This window comes from Talpa europaea (assembly GCF_964194135.1).
Source record: "Talpa europaea genome assembly, chromosome: 7".
Classification (NCBI taxonomy): Eukaryota; Metazoa; Chordata; class Mammalia; order Eulipotyphla; family Talpidae; genus Talpa; species Talpa europaea.
In genome coordinates this window covers 79,747,155-79,774,741 of record NC_140074.1, presented here as the reverse complement: position 1 = coordinate 79,774,741, position 27,587 = coordinate 79,747,155, and the positions used below count along the sequence as shown (strand labels likewise).

Sequence of the window (27,587 nt, the reverse complement as noted above, 5' to 3'; positions counted from 1 at the left end):
ATATCTAAACTGAATACTTAAAATGGGACATACTGTTCCTGCCTAAGCTACAGCCCGTTTCCATGGACCCCTAAATCAATGTTTCCTTGAAATTCAGAAGATGGACTACAAGTGAACCAAGGGCAGAACAAAGGCTAATGCCAAATGCCACCCGCCCAGACACATCATTTCCTGCCTCACAAGGAGGTCTGATGAGCTGGGAGGCTGCAATTAACAAGGCAGCTGGCCCAGTGGTGCAGGAAGCACTGTCAGCCTACAGCCAGGTGGGCCCAGCTGGGTGACGATAAAGTGTCTGTGGGAACTTGTACCTTGTCGTTTTAAGGGTGGTTTGTCACTCGTCAGGCTGTCTGTGGGGCTGGGAGATTAATTCATTCACATGTGTGAAAAGGACAAATTAGAAACTCGAGGACAGATGGAATGACTAAATGGGCCTCTCCCATACTTTCCAAGATAGGAGAGATTAGGGGACTGTCATTGCCACCATGACTTCACCCCGAGAAGCTCTGTGAATCTGTGCAGATTCTGAAGATAATGCAGTGATAAATGAGATTTAACTACTGCCCTCCAGGGCTCACACCTACTGGATTCAGTCTAGCAAACTGTGTGCTACTGCTTACCGTACTGGGAGTGTGGACAAGGACCCACGGAGTGTGGAGAAAGGGAAACTGCTATTTGTCCCTTCCCAAAGCAACACACATGCACTCAACATCCTCTGCCATGGCTGTCCCGTCATGGGAGAAATGCACAGGAAAAACAGAGCCCCTGTCCAAAGGATGCGTTTGGCCCCAGGGATGACACAGTGTCCATGTTCCTCCTCTAACAGAGTAAAGCATTCCCCTCTAAATGCTGGGATTCCTCTCCATGTGCTCGGGACATCGTAATGAATGTGTGAGAATGCTTGCTTTCCCATCAGCATTGCAAGCTCCCTGAGGGGCAGGGAGCATTATTGGCGCTATTGGTGCGGTGTCAGGGGCTTTCCATTAGCAAGTGCCTAGCAGTGAGTAGGTGTTCAACAAATAGTTTTTGAAATGAAGAGATGGGAAGGAAAGTTTATAAATCAATATATGATCTGGGAACACTGATGCATGAGGAGGGAGAGGAAAAAGTGCCAGGCTGTTCAATGGAGGGAACAGAACCCAACAGGGAGACTAGGGGAGCAGGGAGAGATCAGAAAGCCCAGGGGAATGCTGCACCGAATTGAACATTAGCAGGTGAACAGACTTTGAACAGATAAACACTGAGGGCAAGGAAAAAAATAAATTCTAAATATGAACAGCATGAGCAAAGCTGAGAAGTCAATCTGGAAAGAGAGCACTAAGGATGCAGAGGATAGTGTGTCTGACCACAGTTTAGAGCACATATCATGAAGAACTGGACACTGAGCCTGGAAATGCCGCTTGGCAGGCAGCGAGGCCCATGATGGACAGGAGCAAAGCCACGACATATTGAGAACTGAGATCTGGATAGGGCCACATGACAATGGTAAGAAAGGAGATGGGAGGGATAGAAGCCAGAGAGAGACCCATTAGAAATAGCCATTCTGAGTCAGCCGTCTAGTCCCTAAATAAATTGCCTGCTCCACTGCCCAGCCCTCAGAAGAGCCATTATCCCACTGGAATAAACTGCCTCCCCTTTGACCAACAGGACCTATAAATAGCCACATAAAGGTCTCTGCCTCCAGCTCCACCAGGGAGGCTCTGGTGCTGAGCTGTCACCTGCCAGAACCTGGGCACAGTCAGCCTTGACTCAGCCCTGCCTGGTCACCACAATGTCCCTTGGGGGAAACCACCCTGTGTCCCCTGATAGCACGGGCAGTGGTCAGCCGAGTGGCCTCTTCTGAGTCTGAATCCTGTCCCTAAAATGCCTGTGAGGTATTTCATACCCCCAAAACTCCAGGTTTCTGCATGCTTTTCCTTAAGCCCACTTGGGGTCTGGTGGGCAAAGGCTCTTGCTGAGGGTCACTGCTCAAACCAGAGGCCCCAGGAGGCCTGAGCCTCCTGAAAGTCTGCGTGCTGGCCCTTTGCTGAGGTAAAGGGTCCAGCACCTCCCCTCCTATCTGAGGAAACTTAGGACACTTGGCTCTCAGAGGTGTGGGACGGGAATTCTGGGGACTTTGTGACAATTGTGGGTGCTGCCCTGGAATATGAAGTAACTTGTCCTGTGCCCCAGAAGCGTGATGCTGGGGGTTTCTGAGGAAGGAAGATCCTAATGCCTTCTGCAGCAGACAGGAGTCATAATAAACACGAGGGTGACGAGTCAGGTTGACCCCCATGACCGTCCTTACCGCCACATGCTAGAATATGACTTTGGAAAAGCCCCTTATCTTCCTTGAGCTTGAATTTTCTCATCTGCTAAGTAGGAATAAGACCTGCCTGCCCTGCCTCTGCACACGGGCGTGTCCCCTCTGTGCTGCGCAGGCTCAGGCAGGAATGCATGATTCTCACCCACACACACTAGCAGCCCTGTGCCCTGTTGACCTCTTCAGACTGGGGAGGGGTTGGGGGTGGGTTAAAGAACCCCAGGCTTCCCTAGAAACACAATGCCCTCCAAACAGAAGCCTAGCTCCCAATTTACACCATCAGGCGCTTGATTGGGGTCACCCCAGCTTGACACCTGCCTCCCTCCTTCATTGTGAGAATATACTGAGATCATCCACATACAAGCATAAGACAATGACCAAATGTTTACTCCTTATATGCCAGACCCTGTGCTGGGTGGCCATTACCTGATACAGTCAAATACTCATGCCAATTCTATGATGTATATCATGCATGTGAAGAGTATCACATGTATATCCTAGATGATCTATTTATAACATATGTGATGTATATATATCATGTACATGGTTTGGAGTGATATATTCTAATTCTCATTTTAGAAGCAAAAAGAGGATTAACTCAGATTAAACTCTGCTTCCAAGGATCTTGCTTTTTTTTGGTGATTTTCTACTCTTTACATGGCACAGGGAAAGGGAGCGTTTCTCTGGGTAAGTGAGTAGTACCATGATAATACTTATGAAACGTTAGTTCTTTCTTCTTCCCTTCTCTTCTAGAGGGTGCTGGGAAGAACCAGGATCCTGGGAACACCCAGTGCCCTGGAAGTGGGCCCTGGGCAGTCTGCCTCGTTGGGCTGATTACAGAACACCAATCTATGCCCCAGGGAGCAGCCGTGGCTCAGAGCGCGGTGCAGAAGCCGAGGATCTTCACACCCAGGGCACCAGTGGTGCCAAGAAGCCTGGTGCCCACCTGGCTTGGGGATCCTATAGGGCCTGGCAATGGCAAAGAAGCTATTTCTGTGAGGCAGCCAAGGGAACCCGCAGCCTCCCTGGCCTCTCAGTGCCTGCTGAGGCCACCTGCTGTGTGCCAAGTGCTTTCTTCTGCAAATCACATTTACTTATATCAGAGGATAGTCCTTTGACACAGGGATTTTTCATCCCAATTTGCAAATAAACTAGTGTTTCTCAACCAGGGACAGTTTTGTCCCACAGGAGTCGCTGGGAAATGCCTGGAGACGGTTCTGTAGTGAAAATGTGGTTAGAGGGGGTGGCATAGAAGTGCTACTGGCCAGGAACACTGCTAATCATTCTAGATGCACAGGGCAGCCCCCATCACAACCTAGGAGCTGGCACAAAATGTCCACAATGCCAAAGTCCAGAACCACTGAGATAAGGAAACTGACTCTCAGAAATACACAGTTCATATAGATGATGAGTGGTAGAATCAGCTTCAGGTACAGATTCTCAGATCCCAAGCCAGTGCTTCTGGGGATCTGTGGTGGGAGAACCAGGCCCAGCCAAAGTCAAGCACACACCTGCATTCCTGCCAGCAGAGGGAGTAGGAGCTCCCCAGGCCATCCTGGATGAAACGCCCCCACAGAGACTACCCTGAAGCTTCCTAGGAAGATGCTGTGTTGGTACCAGAGGTTTGGGAGGTTAAGCAATGATTTGATTGCATTTATATTCTGTAAGTGGTCCTTTGCCTCTGTGGCTGCCCTACTCCCAACCCAGGAATAACCTATGTCCTTAGGTAACAATGGCCTGAGTGAACTCCCCAGAGATTACTCCAGAAAGGAGCCACATTGCCCTCTCCACAGAACTGGACAGCCACCTTGACCAGGTCCTGGAAGGCAGGTAAGACGGCTTGTGCCCGTCTTCAAAGGGAGACAGCACGGGTCACAACCTGACATGTAACAAGTGCACCCTGAAGGAAAGAGACAAGAAAGGGATTACAGTGGGTCAGGAATGCCGCGGAAGCTGGGAAGTAGGCCCTGCCCTGCAGCCTGTGATGCGACCTGACAAGATGCTAGGTCAGCAAGTGACCTGTTTTCTCCATGCCAGTTGGCACCATACACTCCAGAAGCTAAATCTCTATTCATGACAGGTCCACAATTAATTAGGCCTGTTCTCAGGCAGGAAGCCTGCTTCTGACCTCTCTGATGGACAGACAGGCTGCCAGGAATTCCTAAGAAAGTGTAGCTGAGTGCCAAGTTCCCAGTCCTGACCCTGAATTCCTGGGTCCCACCTTCCAGTGTCTCTCCAGTCCACGCCCCTCTGGCAAAGAGTAGCACCCTGAACTCTGGAATCCCAACTTTCTGGACAGCCAAAGCCAACCACGGGCCATCGACAACAGAGAAAAGGTTTCAGACACCACAGCTGGCTTATCAGAGCCTCAAAGCCAAATGGGATACTTTGTCCAAAATAAAAGTTTTTCCTGCTGGGGAAGTTGGAAAGCCCTTGATTAATAATTCCAAGAGCAGAACCTCCTATCTCCTCCAAGTTGTGGCCAGGAAAACCTCAGCCAGCGACGGCTGGCCTATGCCAACAATTGCATTTTTCTTCTATGGTCCAAATGTTGCAAACATGCCTGCCAGTGGTAACTGAACCACTGAGAGTGGGGCATGGCAGGCACTGGGGCAGCTGGAGACGAAGGTGCTATGGACCTTTGTCTTAGGGCTTGTGCTAGCATCTCCCCGGGAGAGGACCAGTTAAGTCAATCCAACACTGGATTTTGTGTAGTTTTCAACCTTGGCTGAGCATTAGAATTAACCTGGTGAGCTTTGAAAACTCTTGATGCCCAGAATTTAACTCAGCTATCCCTGGGGTGGGCCCAGGCATCAGTATGTTTTTAAAGCTTCCCCAGTAAGTCCTCTGTGCAGCCAAGGTTGAGAATCATAGACGTAAATCTTCCCTTTATGCCTTGATTAGTTCTCCTGGCACAGGATGATTAAGTTTTTCATCACCTGAAGTACTGTTTACACTCTACAGTCAGTGATTCACACCAAGGACTTGAATTTCACAAAGACATGATGAGAATGGAAGAGGTCCATAAGGGGAACACTCTGTATTTAAAAATAACAATAGTAACAAAACAATCAAACAGAAACCCTACTTTGCAACATCTTTTTTATCCAAACCATCCTCAGTCTGGGTGCTGCCAATCTCATGATTCTAAAGAAGAAAATTGAGATCATGTCACTTATAACCCTCGAAAGCTCCTCCTGGCCCACAACACTCAGCTAACTAGGGGCCCTGCACTGTCAGTCTCCAGTCTATCCTGGCAGCACTACTCCTGTTCCTGACTGCACAAGCAAACACCTTGCACACCCCAGGCACCTTTGCCCTGTAACTTCACAGGTATAGTTCCCTGACCCATGATGTCCTCATCTGTTCCATTCCCTTGTCAAAATCCTGCTGCACTTAAAGCATAGTTATATGCTTCTTCATGAGGCCATTCCAGCCCCTCCAATGGGAGCAAACACTGGCTCTTCCCCACTAACCCCTCCCCCTGCAAAGTATATCACTCTTCAGAACAGAAGCATTTGTGTATGTATCTGCACCCCTCTAAAAACGTAAGATTATGCCCAGGACAGGAATGTTACTTTCCTTCCTGACCCCAAATAGTTCCTTGGAAAATGTCAAATAAGCAAATGAATGAATGAATGCACAGCAGGTTGAAGTTACTCATGTTGTAAATCTGTGCATGGTCCTCCACAATTGAGACCTTAGTCATCACATGTTATTTAGTTGTGAGATACTTCCCCAGTAAACAGACTAAATTATATTTTCTCAGGAAGGTAGCTTTAAATCCATCAAGTGAAATCATCATTACCTGTGTTCCGTGTTAATCCTCTGGGCTCATTTACATGCCAGATAATTAGCGCCCCAGTGCAGGCAAGATGGGAGCAGGCTGTGTGCAGGAAACACTGGCTCTACTGAAGATTATCAGAGGAGTAATGCAGAGTTAGGGGCAAAGCCCAGGCCAGGGGTCCCCAGGGACAGTCATGCTCTTGTCTACAGGGCACCTCGCCGCTCTGTGAGTCCGACCTTGGCACCCAGAAGTCCCTCCCTCCAAGTGCAAAGCCAGTTTCCTGTTGAATTGTCCAGTCTCCAGCAAAATACAGACTGGGGGTGAGAGAATGTGAAATTCCCCAATTGGCCGCATGTGAAACCACCGCCAATCGGCCCCATGTCCCTCTGCCCACTCCAACTAAAAGCTTCTCTTCAGGTGCTACAAAGAAAGATAACAGGGGAGTGAATGGGATCATAAACTTCACAACTGTGGCAATGACCTTGATCCCTCATGCCTCAGTCCTCCTACACAAAATGGGGAGAATAAAAGGCCCCTTCTCATTGCATCATTGGAAGGTACACTGTCATTGGGAGATGCTTTCAATAGTGCTGGGCACATAGCACATGCTCAGTAAATATTTTATTCCCATTATTTACCCAGGTAGTTCAATTAAATGCAATCCATGCATGAGACTTCCCTTTCCTACCCCACCTCCCTGGCTCCCACTGAGGAGGGACTGCCGCATCAATTTTGTGGAGGGGGCCTCCTTGGTGGTGCAAGGGATTAAGTCTCAGCACGATGAAGCTATCTGCAGCCACCACAGCAAGAGTTCATTCGATCCCCAGCCAGGGAGCTACCCACATGGTGCAGCAGACCTCTTCTGTTTCGCCCACTGCTACCCTCAGCAGTGTATTTCAGTGGATCTGCCTGCTCTGTTCCCCACTCTGTCTCTGGCATATCTTCCCATCCCCCACACCTCTGGCCTGTACCACAGTTCTTGTACGCATAATAAATCAATCTTTTAAAAAAAATTTCGTGGAGACAGTGCAAAGCATTGCAAGTACTGAGTATGTACCTAAGAAGGCTCCAGGAAAGTGAGCAAACACCAAGGGGCAGACCAAATAATTGGGATTCTATGTTTGATACTCCATGCCTGTATTTCATGATGTGCTCAGTGATGGCACAGCCCTGTTCCACCATCTGCACCCCTCTCCCCAGCTTGCCACCTCTGCCCAGGTCTTCCAGGCTCATGGCAGTGAGAACTATATCTAAAAGATGCACATCCTCACCTTGGAATACCATGTGACTTGGAAGGAGTCTATGGTTGCCTTGACTACAGCTGCATGGAGTCCTACGACCTGCCTTCTCTCCTGCCACCTACAATCATTCTCCACCGATTGTTTGACTCTCTCTGGTGAATACCTTATCCCTTGTCCATTTGGGAACTCACCATCCCTTAAAGCCCAGCATGGCAATTATTACACCAACTCAATCCTCTGAAAACTGGTAATTAAAGCATAAGAATAAGTATTTATCCTGCTTTCATAGAAGGCACTGTAGTTGATCACCAGTTGATAAGGGAAAGCTTTTCTTTATAAAAGGTCAGCTAATAAATGAAGAAAGTGATAGAACTGGGAAATCATTATTTTGCAACCTTCAATAAAATTGTCAATTCAGGTTTAAATATTATGGCAAGCAGGATATTTGCAGGGTAGCAGAACATCATTCCACAGATGATGGGAGATGATGTAATGATGAGAGACAATGCAATAGAGAAGACTCAGCAGTTGCAACATTAACTAAGTGATCAAAACCAGCATCTCCAAGAGGGAGGCTGTCACAGAGTACTCTCCTCCTGCTATGCGCAGTGCAAGGCACACAGCCTCTTCTACTGAGTTCTCTTGCCAAAACATTAACCTGAATCTCATCAACTCCTTAAACTTAATCTTCAGTTTATAAGAAATACAAGGCGGGAGGAGCAGGTTAAGTGAAAGCACAAGGCAATAATCAGATGGATTCATAACGTGGGATAATTGTACAGGACAGTCAGTCTGTTTTCTTCCAGAAGTCAATACTAAGAGAACTGTGAATAGCAGTATTGTTCATAATTGCCAAAAAATAGAAACAACTTAAATGTCCATTCAACTGATGAATGGGTAAAAAAAATGTGTCACATCCATACAATGGAATATTTTTTCGTAATAAAAAGAAATGAAATACTGATACATAGTGCACCATGGATGAACCTTGAAACCATTCTGTTAAACAAAAGAAGCCAGTCACAAAAGACCATATAGTGAATGACTGCATTTGTATGAAATGCCCAGAGTGGGCAAATCTACAGAAAGGGAATGTAGATTGGTGGTTTCCTAAAGCTCGGGTGGTGGGGTTTGGTGGAAATAGAGGTGGGGGTGACTGCTAATAAGTACAGGGTGTCTTCTGGAGATAATGAAAACATTCTACAATTCACAACTCATGAATGCACTAAATCCATTGAATTTTACAATTTATGGGCAAATTATATGATATAAGAATCCCATCTTAATAAAGTTATTTTGAAAAACTGTGTTTGTGTTATGTTGAGGATAAGCTTTTTGGTGAAAGACACAGAAAAACTGAATAGAATACGGGGATTTTCAATGGATCCTGAATGTTTCAAGTTAAAAAGCTATAAAAAATATTTGGGAGACAACTGAGAAAAACTGAGGAAGAGTGGAAGGAAGCCTGGTAGCAGGCAGAGCAGGCACGTGGAGGACCTTGGGGTGGGGCGGGAAGGCAGCCCATGGAGACTAGCCTATGGGAGGCGACATCCACACACAGCAGCAGTCAGCGGGGTTGGGGGCAGCGATGGCGGCTTCATTCAAGAGAAGGGGCCAAACAGCAAATATCATTCCAGGGTACAGCTTCCCTACTGCTGGAGAAAGGAGGGAGCAAAGGCAGAGGCAACATATTAGCGTGAACACTGAGGGTGGGGCAGAATTGGAAATCTGGGTATAAACTCCTGGACGTAGGTATCTTTGTAAATAGTCTGGCCCTGTAAATAGTCTGGCTCCTGCAGACATAGGTATCTTTGTAAATAGTCTGGCCCTGCCCAGTGAGAGGACCTAAGGAAAGCGATGACACCATAGTAATGGGCACTGGTAGAATCAAGATCTTGGTCCTTTTTTTAAAAAAAAGATTTATTTATTTATACAAGAGCTGGGTACAGGCCGGAGGCATGGGAGGGTGAGAGGATTCACCAGAGACAGAGCGGAGACCAGAACATGCAAAATGACCGAAATACACTGCTGAGGGGAGCAGCGGACGAGACAGGAAATGTCTGCGGCGCCATATGGGTATCTCCCTGGCCGGCAGGGAATCAAACCCATGCTGCAGAGGCTGCAGACAGCTTCCCAGTGCTGCGCTCAACCCACTGTGCCACTAGGGAGGCCCGATCTTGGTTCTTAAACAGCATTTCCCACCTAAAGAAACCAGGGTTCTCTGGAGAATTGGCTGATTCAGGACTGAGGAAGGAAAAGAAAAGAGAGGAAGCTAGAACATCTAGCTGGGCGAGAAACTTTAAAAGTGCACAACAGATGCAGAGAAATGTCAAGAGGATACAGACATAAGTTTGAAGGGGTTCTCAAATATGGGAAATTTTGAGTTTCAAAATAAGTAATACTAAGTGATTATAACACACTGAACAAAATAGAAATCTGAGTCTATGCTGATATAAATAAACAAACAAACAAACAAGAGAAAGCTCTTCTGGGTCTTAGAAAGTCAACCAATAAATATGTAGGTGAAATAATAGGATTAGAAAATCACCACTTGGCAAATATCGCTGTAATAAGGCAGGCAAGAAAAATCAACAGATGATAAAACTAGAGAGTAGAAGAGAAATGGGGTTTTACAGAGTCTCAAAGTATCTCCCTGGAAGACACCATGTTAATCAAGTGATATAATTGAACACTGGAAGTAATGGAATAAATAGATCTCACCTGCCTTAGGATGCAAAGGGAAGAATCCCGTATCAGTTCTGTGAAATTCAGCCCCAAACTCATTATGAGTCTAATCAAGAGGGAACATCAGATAGACACAAATTGAAAATCATTCTGCAAAATGACTGGCCTTGAATTATAAAAAAAAAAAAAAAAAAACACCAAAGGTCATTAAAGTCCAGGAGAAACTAAGAAACAGTTCCTGGGTAAAGGGAGATCTGACAACAGAGTGACCCTAGGTGGGGTCCTTGGTCCATGCAGGATATCATTGAGGCCAGTGGAGAAAAAAATGTACAGGAATTCTTTGCTCTAGTCTGGCAACATTTCTCTGTTTGAAGTTGTTTCAAAAGGAAAGAAAAAAGTGCATATATCATCTCCTTTTGGAAGACACCTGGAGCCTTCCCTATGTTGCCTCTGGACCTTGTGAACTTTGGTTGTTTAGTATAAAATAACCTTTGTTTCTTGCTTAGACTCCCCTCTAGACTGTGAGCTCCTTGAATTCCTCGGCTGAGCCTTATTCATTAACCTCCAAGAGGCAAACATATTCCCAGAACACAGGCAGCACTTGGTAGATGTCTGTTGAATCAACGTGCTGGACAACTCACAACCCCTGAGACTGGCCAATACACCTGGGCATACTGACTGTTGGTAAATTCCTCCAGATATTAAGCTGAAATATGTCTCTCTGCAAATCAGAGTGCATCTGTCTGCCCTACAGCAGTGGGTTGTGTGTCCTGGCACAGCGTCCTGCTTCTAAGGGGGCCCGAGGCCTGAGATCACAGGTCCCAAGGAGGCAGCGCTCGTGCCTCATTGCTTTGGGGAGAACAAGGGCCCCTGTTTGTTTAATCCCAGCCCATTGTGGCAGCCTTGACTGCACAGAGCTCACTTGTGATTCATGTGAATGTCACTCGAGCTCCCAGAGGTTCACAGCCATAATTCAACATTTGTTAATAGCCACTTAAAATGTCCCTGAAATAGCTAAGAGTCCCAGGGGATGGCAGGTGTTCTGCTAAGAAATCACTCCAGGAAGGCAGAAGCAGCCTTGTCCCAAACTTTAGAAGACACTGCTACTTCCAGTTCACGGAGATACTTCCCTCCCGTCGGCTGCCTTCTCGCACGGGGTGGAAAGAGGAAGGGATGTCTCCCCCGGCCACCAGGGAGAAAGCAGGACCAGAAATCCCCTCCATTATCAGGCAGACACGCTTGACCCCTTCCCAATGGCTCCTCTCTGGAGAGAGGCTCTGTCTCCATAACCAGTGAGAGAGGGGAAAATACACAGGAATCCCAAGAGAAGTCCTCACAGGTCAAAGAACAGAAAGGAGGAAATTGAAAAACAGTACTGGAATAGACGTCAAAAAACTGTGTGTAGGTGGAAATGGCAACAGGGAGAGGGGAGATGCTCTTGTAAGTGGAAGGTCTGTGCTACATAGTTCACAGATTATTTCATTCTCACAAAATCAAATTAAATAACTTACCCGTAGTCATTCAATTAGTATACGATGGTAGAATTTAGACTGAGGTAGCCTCACCCTGAGCCCCAGCTCTTAACCTCGTGCCATACTACTGCTGCAAACATTTCCATCAGAGCATACCTGGACTGTCAATTCAAATTCAAGGTCAGATTCAGAGGCAGAAGTTGAAGCTTTTAATGCCAAGCTCTGGCCATCTGGTTCCTTATCATATCTGCTTCTCATAAAGTTGTCTGTCCTGCCACCAGGAGTCAGACTTAAAATGGGGAAGTGGCCTGAGGAACCTCCAGACAGCTTTCCAGTGTGGGTGGACCAGTTTGCACTCCCACCAGCAATGTAGGAGAGTTCCTTTTTCACCACATCCTCGCCAACGTCTGTTGTTGCTAGTTTTTTGGTACGTGCCATTCTTGGTTTCACTTATAGGACTATAAGGGAACCAAATAAGACATCAGGGGGAAAAATAACACAACACAACAAAACAAAAACAATTATAAATCAGAGACATCCTGCAGGGGGAGGGAGAGGGAGAGGGATCAGAGGGACGGAGAGGCACAGGGGACTGAGGTGATGGTGCAAGGATGAATTAGTGGAGGAAATTCTATGAGGACTACACCTGAGGGGAAAAAAAGCAAACATTGTTTAAAAATGAACAATGATGCAAAATATATATAAATAAATGAATTAAAAAATGAATAATAAAGTGGGAAACTGAGGGTAGAAAGAGAGAACAGGACAGAGCACACAGAAGTGTGAAAACTGACACTCATTCCCTAAAGTTAGCCCCTAAACCTTCCCTTGGCAACTTGGAGGAATTTCAAGTTATACCCTTGACTAGAAGAGACTTCCCCAGCTTCCAACTTTCCTGAGGAGGGTGCTGTGGAATTGCTGGGCCCCATCATCTGAAAATTCCTGAGCTAAGAGATGGGGAGGAAAGAGAACAAAAATCAGGTGCACATCTGCAGGACTGGGGGGTTAGCAGACCCACAGGCATATGTCCAGCTCCCAGAGATGTGGAGATTTGGAAGGGCAGAAACCATGGCAGTAGATACAAAGTCGCTCCTCCCCTTAGAGGGGAAAGTTTAATTCACAGATTTGGTACTCATGGCCTGGGGCCGGGGGTGGGGCCGCCAGTGAAACAGGGATGACAGCCACTCAGAAACACCTGCATCCTCAACAAAGGACAAGGTCTGGGGCAGGGCTCCTCTCACAACCAGTCTTTCAAATTTCTGTATCTTCCTCCTCTAAGACTTCAATCGTCCATGGGAGGTCATCCTTGGGACAGCTGGAATATTCTCTTGGTCCAATGCTAAAAGTTTCACATATAATTTCCTCGATCCATGCAGTAACTACCACTATTATCATTTAACAGATGAGGAAAGGGAGGCCTGGAGAGGTCAAGTAGTTGGTACAAGGTCATTATGAAGAGCTCCCCGTAATTCACAAAATGTGTGGATTCTGACACCAAATGTGCAGGTTTTGCCCCAGTTTGAAGCAATTCTGACACTCTCTACCTGAAGTTAACACAGACCCCACAGGTCAAAGTCTCAATTCCATTAGACCTCCCCACAGCCCTCTCAGAGGCCAATCTCAAGTCTGGGCCACCTGTACTTCTGACCAAGCGGTGATAAATTGGGGGTTCCCGTGACCACTCCCTCAGGTTAGAAAATTTGCTGCTATGGCTTGCAGAACTCAGGAAGATTTACTTAGTTTTTCTGGTTTATTATAAAGAGCACAAGTCAGGAATGGTCAAATGAGAGGGATGTATAGGGCAAGGTACCGGAGGAGCCTCCCTCCCAGCACCTCCACACATGCCAAGCTAGAGGCCTCCAAATCCTTTATGTAGAGCTCTGTGTGGCAGTGGCAGTACATAGGCCTGATGGAGGAAATCACTGATCATTGGTGATTAACTCCACCCCCAGTTCCGCTCCCCTCCAGGGGTCTGCAGGTAGACAGAAATTCCAACCCTGTAATCACAAGGTTGATTCCTTTAGCAACCAGCCCCCATCCTGAAGCTATCTAGGGGCTCACCAAGAGTCACTCATTGGCATAAACTCAGTCTTATGATGAATAACAAAAGATGCGCCTCCCGCCCCTCAGGAAATGCCATGCATTTTTTCAAAGCTCTCTTGCCAGAACAAGAAACTAAGACCAAATCTATATTTCTTTTTCTATCATGATGTCACCGTCATTGAGCCTGGATCCTACCCCTGTCTGGCACCAAATACTATCATCTCACCACAGGGCTAACACACCTCGCCAGGGCGTTCAGGTGCCAGAGCCTCATTCTTTCAATGCTGCCATTGTAACAGGGTGGTCCCCAGGAAAGGGGGAGGTTCCAGGTTCCCTGCCCCACCCAAGGGAGGGTGGAGCTGAGCAGGGAGAGAAGAGGCTGCAGAGGAGACTGAGGAAGGAAGCAGGATGGAGCCAGAAGGAGACCTGGAGGAGGCGCATGGAGCCTAGAGACACGTGAAGAAACTGCACTTGTCTTTTGGTCGTGGACTGGGTGACACAGATGTGGGTGAGACCCGTGGGGAGGTGACAATGGCAGCTTTTATCTTGATGTTGATTTTGCTCTTTTCCTTCTGGGCTTGTCTGGTAGTTTCTGACCCTTTTCTGTGGGTCCCCACTGGAAGATGCTTTAGAGTTGTGGCAGGCTTTGGGGCCTTGCTCTGGGCTGATCCCGTTTGGATGGAGTTTTACCCAAGAGGGAAAGGGTAACTTTGGGTGCTTCATTTAGAAACTAGACTCTTTGCCTTTCCTGTATTGTTTCTAGTTTCATTAAAGTTCCTCCCCATTAAAGTCTCATATGTTTTGTGTTGATGCGGCGGATGGCAGAACCCTATATAGAATAGGCAGGTTTGCGGGGTTTGGGCTGCCCCTCTCCCTGCCCTGTAACACCATGTGCTCTGGTGCTCCTGGGATTTCCTTCCCCACCCCTAGGGCAAGGTCTATCTCTAGACCCACCCAGTCCAGAATTACCTCTAATGCATGTACCTCTCAATCTCCCCCACTAGAGCCAGGCCAGATTTGCTCTCTATGTTTAGATCTACCCCCCAGAATGTATGCCAAATTCCTCTGAGAACTGCTTCTCCAGAAACCATGGAACCTCACTTTGAGAGTCCAGGTCATTTAACAGCCACTCCAAGCCTCGGCTACCACCACCCACACACTTTCTGCACTCTCTCTGGATGAACGAAAAAATCTGCTCTTTTGTCTCCAAGGATTCTCCCGCAGCACTATTCTTACTCCAGGCTTTTGAAAGACGTAGCCTCAAGGCCAGGCAGTGTTGGGAAGTGTGGTGGTTCAGCCAGTTGGCTGTGCTAGAGCTGGCCCCTATCATCTGTTCTCCCCGATGCCATCCGCCAATGACCCTTGCCTCTGACCCAAATATCTATTCAGGGAGGAAATAAATCAAAGATGCTCAGATTTGGAAGTAACTTTAGAGGTCATTAAATTCAGCGCTTTACCTGACATTGATCCACCTCTACAGCACTGCCAATCAGCGATTGTGTGGCCTTAGCTAGAGCTGATGACAGGATACAGGTTCTCTAAACTCCTGGGACAGCTCCTTCCAATCAGCTGTGATCCACCCCTCTCAATTTCTACCCCCACCCCCATGCTGCTGGCTCTGCCTCTGGTCTCACACAGGGGAAGCCCCAGTCATTCCTTGTCTCCAAGACGGCCTTCTAAGTGTTTAAAGATAGCAATCACCCTGCCATGAGTCACCCACTCAAGCCTAAACAGTCTCAGGTCTTTGCTATGCTTCCCATCACTCATGGTTTCTGTGACATATGAGGAGCATCACCCCTGGTCAGCCATACATCTCTCACTGCCTCCTGCTTTCCAGATAGGCCCGAGCCACTGCCAACATCAAAGGCCTCCTCCTGATGCACATCCAGAAAGAAATGCCAGTGAAGGGGCGGGGGCTGCAGGGAGGGAAGTTTTCAGAGAGAGCTGAACTGGGACATGATGAGAATGCAGGTGCTGGTAAAGGTTTGAGTTAGAAGATGAGCAACTTAGGGCTTGCAGCAGCTGGGAGAATAACAATAGCTCAGTTCCCAGGATATGGGCAGCTTTGGAAGGGTGCTCCTAGGGTGAAAAACTCCAAAGTGGAACAAATAGGCTGGGCCTACAGTAATGACTCCTAAGCAGAGAGATGCTCATTTGAATTATGAAAAATCTCCCCTGGAAATTTTTACAGCGCCGTACTTGAGGACACAGATCAATAAAGTTCAAGGTTTCAGAAACTCTGAAACACACATTTCCTCCTAAGCCAGACAGAGGTTCAGATGCCTAGGTGATTCTCCATGCTAGCAGATGGAAAAGGCAAAACAAATGGATACATAAATTGGCGTCCCCAGCAGAGCCTGAGATGGGGTTTCTTGTCCAGGTGATATACGAGGGAATGATCTCAGGAAGAGTCTAGAAGGGAGTAAGGCATGCAGGCTAGTGGTGGGGGGCAGGGAGAAAATATAAGCAAAGATGTGGTTTCAGGAGAAGTCCAGTTCATTCTGATCCCTAAGAAGCTCATGTTTAAACTGTACCACTTTTGTTCCAACCTGAGGCAAGATAATTGGTATTTTGTATTGCTGTGTCATCAGTCACTGGCTGCTGGCTGCTCCCCGGTGGCAGGGAAGTGCATGACTTCCCAGATATCTACAGGAGGGGTGGCCTATCAACTAAAGGGATACCCCCCCCATTCCTGTGCAGATACAAGCTGTCAGGAATTGCATCCTCAGCAGCAGTGAAGAAGGTCTGGACGGCACCCCAACAGCATCTTCCATTGGCACCCTTGTCAGTTCACACAAGAGCCGGCTCACATGTGCAGGACCAGTTTGACAAACTTGTGGTTAAACCAATGAGCTGCAGCCAGACACATCATAGCTCTTGGACAGGGACTGAGATTAGGGTTCAGCGCCTCCCTTATCCCACTACAGACACCGATACTCAGTGCATCAGGGTGTTTCTGCTTCCCCTATATAGATCTCCCTAAATAAATAAATAAATGGGTAAACATATCTGGACACAGCATAACATCAATTCCTTCCCCCGCCCCCCATACCCTGAGTTAGTTTTGTCTTCAGCAAACCAATGTGAGATCAGAAAATAAATCTTGGTTATGTTCTTATTGCACTAGAATTTTACAAGTTGAAAAGTCCTTGAGAATCACCTGGTTCAACCCCCTCATTATACAGAGGAGGAAACTGAGGCCCACAGAGGCTGACTACCTTGCCCAAGGCTGTGGAACTCAATAACAGAGGTCAACAAAGCCAGGAAAATTTGTCCTTTGTGTTTTCATGATTTATTTCTTCTGAGTATAAATTTCAATGCCCACTGAGATAATCAAGAGAGAATGTATCTGAGTCATGAGAAAATAAGTTCTGGGAGATGGAAGATGCTTTAGCATCCAAAGGCTGACGCTTCTCAGAATGCTGTTCCCAAATAAAGCCCAACTTAATAAATAGGATTCTATCACAGGCTTGAGATTTATCAAATAATGGAAATATATTCCTGAGTGTTGGAGGCGCCAGCTATCCTGTAACCACTAAGCACAGTCAGCGTGGACTGGTTTCAAGTCAATTGCATGGGAGAAATGTAATATTTGGAATTTCAAACTTGCAAGAGTGAAGTAGGCCATTCGTTTCAGGTTAAAATAGATCACATGTCAAACAGTCCTGCTGGTCAAGTTTGCTATTTCAGCTCTGCTCCATCAAACAAACACTCAGGCAAGAAAAAAAGAAAGGACACAGCACCCAGGAGGTATGATTTTGATCTGATGGAGAGGATGGGATACTCGGTACTTTGAACCACTAGGAATTACTCTACGGAGCAACACCTTTGCCAGTAAATTCATTGTTAAAAGCAACCGATTCAGTCTTTGGGGAGATTTTTTTTTTTTTAATGGGATCCCATTAAAGTAAGATCCCAGCTCTTACTATAGAAAGCCATAGCAAACTGGGATTCACCTTACGGAAAATTTTCTAGAACTCATCTCTTCATTAGGAGATGTATAACAGGGTAATCCCCAGGGAAAGGAAAGATTCCAGGTTCCTTCCCCCACCTAAGGAAGGGTGGAGCTGGGCAGGGAGAAGAGGCTGGAGTAGACTGGAGAAAGAAGGAAGAAAATCAAGAAGAGGACTGGAGGATGCACACACAGCAGAGAGACATGGAAGAATGTGTGCTTGCTTCTCAGCCTTAGACTTGTAACAGGGACTTGGGGGACATGGAGGGAGACACTTGCAGAGACAGAGACATGGTTGAGAGACCCAGGGGGAGGCTGAAAATGGCAGCCTTTATCTTTACTTGGGTTTTGATTTTGATCCTTTCTTTCCAGAAGCCCCTTCTGCCCCCTTCCTATGGTTCCCCACCAGATGGTGCTTTAGACTTGTGACAAGATTTCAGGCCTCAGCGGCCTTGCTTTGGGCCAATTTTGACTGGACATTTACCCATGAGGGGATGGGTAACCTTGGTGTTTAATTGGAAACTATTTTAACTATATTCTTCTCTTCTATTGCACACTAGTGGTATTAATGTTCCTTTGTATTGAAGGTTTTATGCACTAGAGTATGGTTTGTCTTTATGCAGTGGATGGCAGAACCCATTTAGAGGAGGCATGTTTAGGGGTGCCCCCCACCCTGCCCTGTGACAGAAGGACTTTCTGTAAAAAGGGAAAGGAAACTACTTACTTACTATAGAGAGGAGGAAAGGAGGCAAGTCCCAGTTCAGTAAGCTCCCAAATATCTTCTTCCATCAGGAGCCTGCAGGTCTAAGAGCTCCTGGGACAGCAGAACAGACATACACACCCCGGAGCACTAGGCCTTTGTTCAGTGGCCTGTGCAAATAGCTTCAGACTTTCTTTGTAATTAGATAGCATGAGTCATTAGAAGAGCTTACAGTGACAGTCCTACCCCTTCATCCATCAGAGAGTATTCAGTACACGCCTAAAGTCCTGCAAACTACAAGTCGCCAACCAGAGACTGATGCTATGGGGAACTCATTACTCAATCTGACAAAGGCAAATGCTCACAAAACTTCTAGACATAGGAAGGGATGGGAGCAATCATCTAATTTGCATTCAACATAATTGAGATCATTCTGACATAGATGAACTTCACCATTGGGAGAGATGAGGATCTGTACCCTGTGATGAGGTGAGTGGGGATAGTTGTACAAGAAGAGCCAGAGTTGGGCATCCTCCAGTAGCAGGGTCAGGCCTCAGTGAGGACTAATCCAGTGTTGAAGAACACATCTCTGGTTCATCCTAGCAAACTTCCAACAAACAGTGGGCCGAAGATGGCTTCACATGACTGCACAGCTGGACAGCCAATGCAGCGCCAGCAGAGGAGAGTACCTGGTGTACTGTTGCAAGCAGAAAAATCCAAGGAGGCTGAGTTAAGAGGGGCAGTTACCACCATCTCTCAAATTACCCCTTAATGCTTCTGGCAGATAAATTAAAACAGACCCTATGCAAAGGGCAATACTCAGACTCATCAAGACATTTCTTGGGATTTTTACTTTTACTCTAAGTGGACTTTTTAGGGAATCTCTGATACCCTGGACATCCAGGGACCCAGAAAAAGCATGACAAGCTGACCGTGACTGGCGTGTATTCCATGAAGATATTTTCCATCATGTGACCCCAGGTGGCTGGTGCACTTATTACATGCACTTATTACATGAACAAATGGCTTTATTACCCAAAAGGTAAAACAGGACATGTAATTACACCCGGAGTGCTATAACATTATGGGCAGCTTTGTCTTCCTTCTTTATTCTTTCCCACACTTCCCAAGTTTTCTCCAAGGAACATGGATGGTTTCTATAACCAAAAAGTGTATTATTAAAATAATCACAATAATGGGACAAGTCATCCAGATGCAGGTGGAGTCATATGTGCCCACTAAAAAGGGAGAGAGAAAAGCAGCTTTTTCCCAGTGTATCAAATAGACGGTCATCTGACATTCTAGAAAGTTCAAGCCCACTTAGCACACTCTGAAGACACGTCTGGAGAGTTTACCATGTACTCAGTAGTTCTGAGTCCTGAGAATATGAAGCTAGTAAAGACATCATTCCTCGCGGGGAGGAGAGGCAGAAATAAGCAATGTATAAAAATTATCAGTGCTTAAAGAATTACAATATTAAATCAAATCATCTCTAAGGTCCCTTTTAGCCTAAACACTTCATGATTCTAATGCAAGGAAGAATATAATGACTCTTGTAACAGAGGAGGAAGTCAAAATGCTGCTTAGGAGACAGAGGAAGAAGAGATTAATTTAGATTATGGTCAGGGGAAGGGGGGTTGCCAATGATTTCCTAGAGAAGGCTATGGAGATATCAGAGCTGGATTTTAAAGGATGAGTAGGATTAAATAAATAGACATGGGAAGAGAGGTGCACAGGTAAAAATGTAGAGTAAGAAAGACCCATGAGTGAAGAATCCTAGCTCCATTCAGGAAAGAGCAAGCAGCTAATTAGCAAACCTTCCCTGGGCAGGCACCTGTGTTCAGAATGCTGCGTGCAGAGAATGTTTTCATGAGACAAGATTCCTACTTTCAACCCCCATCTAGAAGGGATGAGAAATTGGCTGTGAGTTGTCTGATGACAAGTGTCTGATGTCTTTATTACTGCTCTGTGATAGGAACTCAACTTGATTAGCAAAGGGTGAAGGCACACCCATAACATGACACATGGTGAGAACCCGCCATGGACTCCCGGCAGGAGCTTCCTGGGGTACATTTAGGAGCATGAGCTGGAGAGGTGGGTGGGAAGGGATGTTTAGGCAGCAGAACTGACATGAACCAAATTACTGAGAGAAGTGAAAGATTAGCATATTATGAGAATTTAAGCACATTAAGAATCCCACTAACAAAGCAGTTGCCTGTGTTCCAAAATTGTTGTGAGTCACCCTCCAGAAGAGTTGGGGAGCACTAGTGCAGCCCCATCAACACCCCAGCGGGCCACCTAGCTAAGCAAGGGACTGCCCAACACAGGGATCTGCATTAGAACTTGGCTAATTTCACCAGACTGGGTCAGCAAAGCTCTGAGTGGCAGGTGATGGTAACATGAACTCACCCAAGACTACTCAGCCAATATATAGGGGGCAGAGCTGGAATGCCAACTCACGTTTCTCCCCAAAGCCCACCTCTTCACACAACTGCTTCTCTAGTAACAAGAAGAAACTAGTGGTTATTTATGGACCTGCCAGCCTTGGGACAAAAATGCCAAATAGGTGAGTTTCCTAAGTGTTCACATCTCTGTAACGCTGTATGATGTCAAAAAATAAGATCCATGGAAACACCTGTAGGAATTGTGGGAAGACTTTTCAGTAAAAAATGTTTTTTATTAAGAAATCTCAGTTTCAATGTAGAAATACACACAGCTATGCAAATCAGGTTAAACATGCAAACTGAAGGGTCATTTGCACTCATGAACTTGGAGATAGGTGAACCCCGAGGTGACGAGTAGAGAGACAGCATGAGACAGTCACATGCTGGTCCCAGATAGTGGCATTGCCACCTGTCAGCAATAGTAGGCTATTCAACCCAACAGTGACCTGCATTCTAAGAACCCACATCTATCTCAGAGAAGTTGAGACTGACCAGGGCTCCAAAAAAGAAAGCAGCCACTACCCCTCCCGCCGGGGTTATCTTTGCAGCATTTCTCTTCAAGCTTGACCCCCACAGGGGGCTGCAAACAGGGCAGGGAGGCTGGGCAATAGCAACTCTCCTACCCATAGTGATAATAATCTGCCTCATACCTGCAAAGTTGTCATCACAAAAGTACAAAGGGATTCTCACATAGATTGTCTCACACGTTGCATCCTCCCCATGTGGCATCCAACCCTGTGAGTTAGGAACCATGTTACTCGCATGGTAAATAATCAAGTTGAAGCCTACAGCAGGTACAAAATACAACCCAGACAATAGGTTAGGAAGTGATGGAGTTGGAATTCAAATCTGTGTCTTCCTACTCCTAGTCTTAACCTCCAATCATCCAACATCATGGCCAGAACACATCCCCGTCCAGCCTTTCAGTTCCTCTTCCCTTCCACTCTAGTGGTGGTGGTGGGGGGGGGAGGGTGGCCAACAAGTAGACACTATGGAATCAAGTGTTTTTATGGGAAGGGAAAGTACATGCCCATCTGAAGTCAGGTGGCCCCAGGTCCCAGGCTAATAGTGTACCTGCATGAGCAAGGAGCACACCTGTTTACACGGCAGTCAGAATTCCACATCTGGTTTTCTGGCAACTTTTCACCTCCCAAAACTGCTTTTCACTCTGCTAGAATCATGGCTCATTCACTAATTAAAGGGTATTACACACTTCATTGCACACCAGCTAAGAACTCGGAATATGAAAGCTTATGCAAAAGCATTAGCTCCAGACATGTACTAGGTATGCTTTATAGAAAAAGCAAAACAGAAAAAGCCATTCACCTGTGACATCTACTCCCTCACACTTAACTTCTTCATTAAGTCAGCCACAGTACTTAGAGAAAGAAGTCACTCAGCATAGAACAACCCAGGCAGAGACTAGAAATAAGCCAGAGGAAAGGGATGTGCAGCAGAGAGAAGGGGAGAGAGAGAGGCCAGTGAGCCAACTTCTCTGACAACCACCAGCAATGCGCTCTGCTCTCTTCTGGGGTGGGAGTTCAAGGAAAGGCACACCTCAACTCCAGGCCAAATGGGACAGGGAGATGGAGGGGGCATGGGGAGAGTTACTCCTCACTACTGGGTCTTGGAACAAATCTGGCATCTTGCCCGCCCCCCACCCCACCCCCAACTCCCCTTGTAGAGGCTCAGCAGGTTTCTCACTCTTACCAAGGAGTGCAAAAGATCAGCCTCCCACCAGGTCCTCCTCTAGCTTTCCTGGAATGGGTGCACCAAGGGTGCTTTCTGACACTCCCTGAACAGCTTGAAGAGTCACCCCTGGGGCTCTGCCCGGTTTCAGTCGTGGGGGAGGTCATACATTGAGAGTCAGTCCAAAGAGGGACACTCCACCAGGTCAGTCTTGAACTTGATGATGATGATGATGATGACGATAGACAAGGACTTGCCACTTACTGAATAATGAAGCTCACTGATCCACAGGTAACTCTACTATTTGAGAGACAACCTGGAGAGTCAAAGGCTCAGGTTAGACTTTAAGGCCTGATCTTTGGCCTCTTGAGACCCCAGCAACTTAAATGATGGACCTAGTGCAAAGCAGCAGCCAGAGTCAAAGAATCTTTGCTCTAAATGGAAGTTGGTCTTGAACTGAGGGGAAGACACTAGTTGGACATGTGATTATGCAGATGCCTGAGAGGTCAGTCCAGGGTCTGCTCCTGGCTGCATTTTCTCTCTGGGGCACCCTCACTTTGCTGTCTCTGTGTTCCATGTGTGTTCAGGCAGACAGAGGAACAGCTGAGCATTTCCAAGCTGCATGGTGCAGTGGTGAAGCTGAGCGTTGCCACGGCACTAGAAAGCACGGGTGGGATACAGGGATGGTTTCAGCCTCCAAGAAGAGGCATTTTCCCCATCTCTCCCCAGGTCGCCTAAGACATCATTTGTGTGTGACATGTTTTAAGATCCTGTTTGGTCCATTTAGAAAGGTATCCAGCATTGCTGATCCCTTCCCCCAGCTCAGACTGGCTTCCTTTTCAGCATACATACACTGCTGCTGATTTTGCTGTGCTCTTCTTCACAATGTTTAAAACAGGATAATACAAAACAGCTCCCTCAGGAAACGGCTCTATAGGATGTGAAAGGCAATGCCCCTGGCACTCTGGGCTTTTCCAGAATCAGAAACAGCCAGCAGCAAGCACAGAGGCTGCTGACAGAGACTGGTTGTAGCATTAAAAGAAACTCAGTGCAAGAGACTGGTAGGCAGGGATCTGAGAGCGGGCAGGGAAGGGATGTATCCCGGGAACAGTAGGGCATGTCTTAATTAGGCAGAGGGCCCCAGACAAGTGCTGATGACAGGGTCTGGTCCCTTTGCAACTGCTGCACCTGCCATCTGAACTTACAATTGCAATTTGGTTGAAGACTCTGGGACTCAAAAGCTCTTGATTCTCCCTAAGGCAGCTAGGGGAGAAGCAGCTAGAGTGACTAGGCTTCCATAGGGTCCCCCAAGCTCTGGTGACCCCAGCTTGCCCCGAGGCAAGGAGGCGTCTGCAGCTGTGGTCTGACCTGCTATGCCTAACAGCCCACTAACTGGGCTAACAGAGGACCCTGGTAGCAGCCCCTCTACCGTCCTTTCTTTCTCTGCCTCTCCGGGAAGCTCCATCCTGAATGTGAGCCACATCCCCCTCTGCTTTTCCCCTTTACTCAGCTCCACATTCCTCTCCAGGCTTTCCAATCCCACAGCTGCTTGCCCCCTCCCCATACCACTCCTCGCTGCTCATCCACATTGTTCAGCGACCGTACAGACAGCAAACCAAGCCTTTGAGTTTCAGCTGGAGCTCCCAGACAAGCCAGTCTGGACTGTTTCACCCTCACAGGCATCTACGGACCAGCCGATGCACTGGGACACTCTTCTTCAGCCCAAGCACCCTGGATATTTTTGCTTCCTACCCACCAGCAGACGAGAGAGACCCAGGGTCCCCAGCCTCTCCTCCCCGCACGGAGCTCAGAATCCACACAAGGGACTTCCACACCTTTGCAGCATCACCTGCTCCAGCAAAGTCACTTGAACCATCCAGGCTGCTGAAGGCCCCACACCCCCATCCTCTGGCAGCTTTAACTCCAGCCCAGCCCACAGGATGCAGTGCCTGATGCCACTTCCGAGCAGAGACAGAGAGAAAATGCCACCTCGTCAATGACAAGCTGTTCCAATCGCACTGCTCAGACACCAAGTGCTCTGGACCATGGACAACTCAGGCCTCCTCCCTCCGGTCCGGGAGGATGCCAACTTGGCACTTCTGGAGAAGTGAGCCCCGTGCAAGCCCCCTGCTCACTCTCCTCATGTGACCACACAACCACGCTCCAGGCCAGCAGACAACCTTCGACAACCAGTTCCAACAACTCTGGCCAACTACCTTCGTGGCCTTCCACTGAGGTACTGCTCCCTCTCTCCTGCTTCAAAGCACAGGAAGACCCTGAACCCAGCAGGAGACCACCGGCGCAGCACTTCTCAAGAAAGCCAAGCACAGGAGTGAAGCTGAAAGCGAAGTACTCACTGTGGTGAAGTCTTGGTGGCCACATTCCTGTCCTTTGAACTTGCAGTAGAGCATCATATCCTTCAGGTCGTGGCCCACGCGATGCAAGAACTCCAGCATGCTGAACTGCTTGGGTTTGTAGTGTTTGAAGTTGGCCTTCTGCCGCAGGGCCTCCAGCACTGTGGGGTCAGCCAGGTGAGGGTCCGGGATCTGCAGGTTGACGTCCAGCAGGGCCAGCAGCTCCCCAGCGTGGTACAGGTCGTTGGTGGTGAGCCTGGAGAACCGGAAACCATTGAGGTTGCAGAGGGTCACCGCAGGGAAGACAAGGCTTTGGGCCACCACCTCATCCACCTTAGTGACGTGCTGGTAGGAGAAGTAGTAGGACACCCTCTCTGAGCTCTCCACCAGCAGCAGGCCCAGGGAGCCCACGAAGGCCACAGCCCACAGCACGCGCCGGATAGTCAGCGGCCCGTACACGAAGATGTGGCGGATCCCGTGCAGGGTGGAAGTGTTGGCGAAGATCTGAATGCTAGAGGGCTGCAGGCTGCCCTCGCTGGGGCTCTCCTTGAGGTCCATGGGGACCCTGTGCAGTTCCGCAACTGGCTTCAGGTTGATCAGATTTCAGGGAAGAGTTCCCGGTCCTCAGGCTCTGTTTAAACCTTGACGTTCAAAGGAGAGAAGGCAAGACAAGCATCAGGCCAGGCGCAGTGAGTTTCTCCTGAGAGCCCAGCCGCACGCTGACAGGGGTGAGTGTTTATATAAAACCCATTCAAACTCTAGCTCCTGATTTTTTCCAGGCGATAAGGAGGGCTGGTTTTATTTAGGGAGACACCAAGGTGATGTGGAAGAGATGTGGGTGGGAAGGGAGAGCTTAGCCAATGGAAATAAAGTCCTCCCCCCTACACACGCCACTAGAGACAAGATTAAAAGCGAGAGCGAGGGAGAAAATGCTTAAAACAAGTCGCTCGGCAGCTCGGAGCCTGTTAACCAGTGCATAATGCCCCGCGTGCAGCATCCTCAGGATGGCAGGGCGCCGCGCTGATGCACTGCGGGCGGCGGGCGCAGTGGCGGGGACCGAGCGCAGCCGCGGCGCCGCTCCGTTCCTCTCCGGGTGCGGCTTTGGACTCCGGATTCCGTTTCTCGCCGCCGGCCTCCGTGGCTCTCCTCCTCCTCCTCCTCCAGGCCCCCTTTTTTGGGCAGAATTCCAAATGCCGGCGGCAGCGGCTAGCGCCTGCGAGAGGAGGCAGCGAGCTGGCTGCCGCGGAAAGCCTAGGACAGGGCGGCTGGGAAGGATGTGGGGGTTCGACCCGGACTCGTCTCTTCCCCGCCTCCCCGGAAGAAAAGTGAGACCCCGAGGACGCAGAGCAGGCGCCTCCCTCATCACTCCTCCGCCAGGCTGTGGGGGAAGGACCGCGCCGGGGAGAGGGGCCTGGCAGAGCCTGGAGACCCCGCGAAAGTTTCTCGGCAGCCTTTTTTGGAGGGAGCTGCTGGGAGCCTCCCCCCAGAACCAGCCCGGGGAGAGCAGCCGAGACACCCCGCCCCCGTAGATTGCAGGAAGGCTCTTGATAAACTCCCGGGAGGCGGTTTGGCGGGGTGGAGGGAGCCTTGCTGCGGCCCGTGCTGCCTCCAGGGCCACTCTGAGCGGGGTCTCCAAAAGGAAGAGGCTGAACATGGGGAGGGTCGCGGTATTCTCAAGCCACAGTGCCCCTGCCTTTGCAGCCCTCCTGGTGGGAGGGGGACATCCCAGGGGCGGAGGAGCACCTCCTGAGACAGAAGAGTCAGCGGCCCCTGGGAACCCCAGCACAAGAGCAACAAGTAGCCCCCACTCCCGCTGAGCTGTCGGGGAGCCTGTATCTGAAAAGAAAGACAGCTGGGGTTCCAGGTAGGGCTGACTGCATTCTGTGTGTGTGTGTGTGTGTGTGTTCTGCCCCAGGATTCACCAGATGGAAGCACAGCTGGAGCTATAGGTGGGAACAAAGAACTGGGCTGTCAGTTGCCTACCTCCTTTTTCCTGAAAATCTACTGGAAATCAGCCCCGGCTAGCAGGCGGGTGTGGCTTGCCCCAGTGCCAGGGAGCTGATGACTGGAACTTATAGAATCAATGATGCTAAATCCCCATCAGGAGGAAGGGAACAGAAAGTTGCAGTGGCCAATCCCATGCACACTTTCAAGCTAGGGCAGAGCCACATGGAGGTGCTTTCTGAGTCAACCTGGTGTCCCCAGGGCACACCATGCTTAAATCACACTCCTTGGAAGTGTAGGGAATGCCTCTCCTGGTTTGTGTTGACTCTGAAATATTTCTCTATCCCATCTGCCTTCTTGCTACACCAGATCCAAATTATGAAGAGTGACTGGATGCACTTTCAGGCCACATGTAACCTTAAAATTGGTGAGCTCAAGGAACAGGAGCATGATGAGGAGGCGCAAAGGACAGCCACTGGTCAGTCTCACACGTGTGCCTTCCCAGGGGCTCAGACCCCAGCCTATAAGGTTGCCAGAGAAGGCATGGGTTTTTGAAATGGGGGGCGAGGATGCAACATTAACTAAGATCCTATCATATGTCAGGACCTGTGTGAGATTGTCTTATCATTTAACTTAACCCTTTCAACCACCTTGACAGGTATGGGTTGTTATTGCCCCTATAACACAGGTAAGGAAACTGATACAAGTGCTTTGACTGAAAGACATAGCTAGTAAGTGCCAGAGCTGGGATTTGAACTCAGGCATGTGTACCTCCAAAACACAGTCTCAAATACCAAATCCTTCCCAAATTTAGGTATAAGAGAGACATTTCCACCCACCTCCCCCATACCAAACACACACACTGAAACTCACCCTGCCAGCCTTCCACAGACATAAAGCAGTCCTGCTCCTCCTCTCTATCACGCCACATGCACATTGTCCATTTTTTTTCACATCTCAAGCCACTTCATAAAGGA

At 48.2% G+C, this 27,587-nt stretch overlaps 1 protein-coding gene across 1 annotated transcript in view; it reads right to left on the bottom strand.

The window, feature by feature from the left end:
• Positions 1 to 25,224, bottom strand: part of ASIC2 (acid sensing ion channel subunit 2) — a gene marked incomplete at both ends in the record, with an annotated part of 1,051,485 nt that extends 1,026,261 nt beyond the window's left edge. The window contains one exon of the mRNA XM_084237518.1: positions 24,670 to 25,224. Coding sequence (XP_084093644.1) covers positions 24,670 to 25,224 — 555 coding nt within the window. The remainder of the gene's footprint in view (positions 1 to 24,669) is intronic.
• Between the last annotated feature and the right edge of the window lie 2,363 nt (positions 25,225 to 27,587).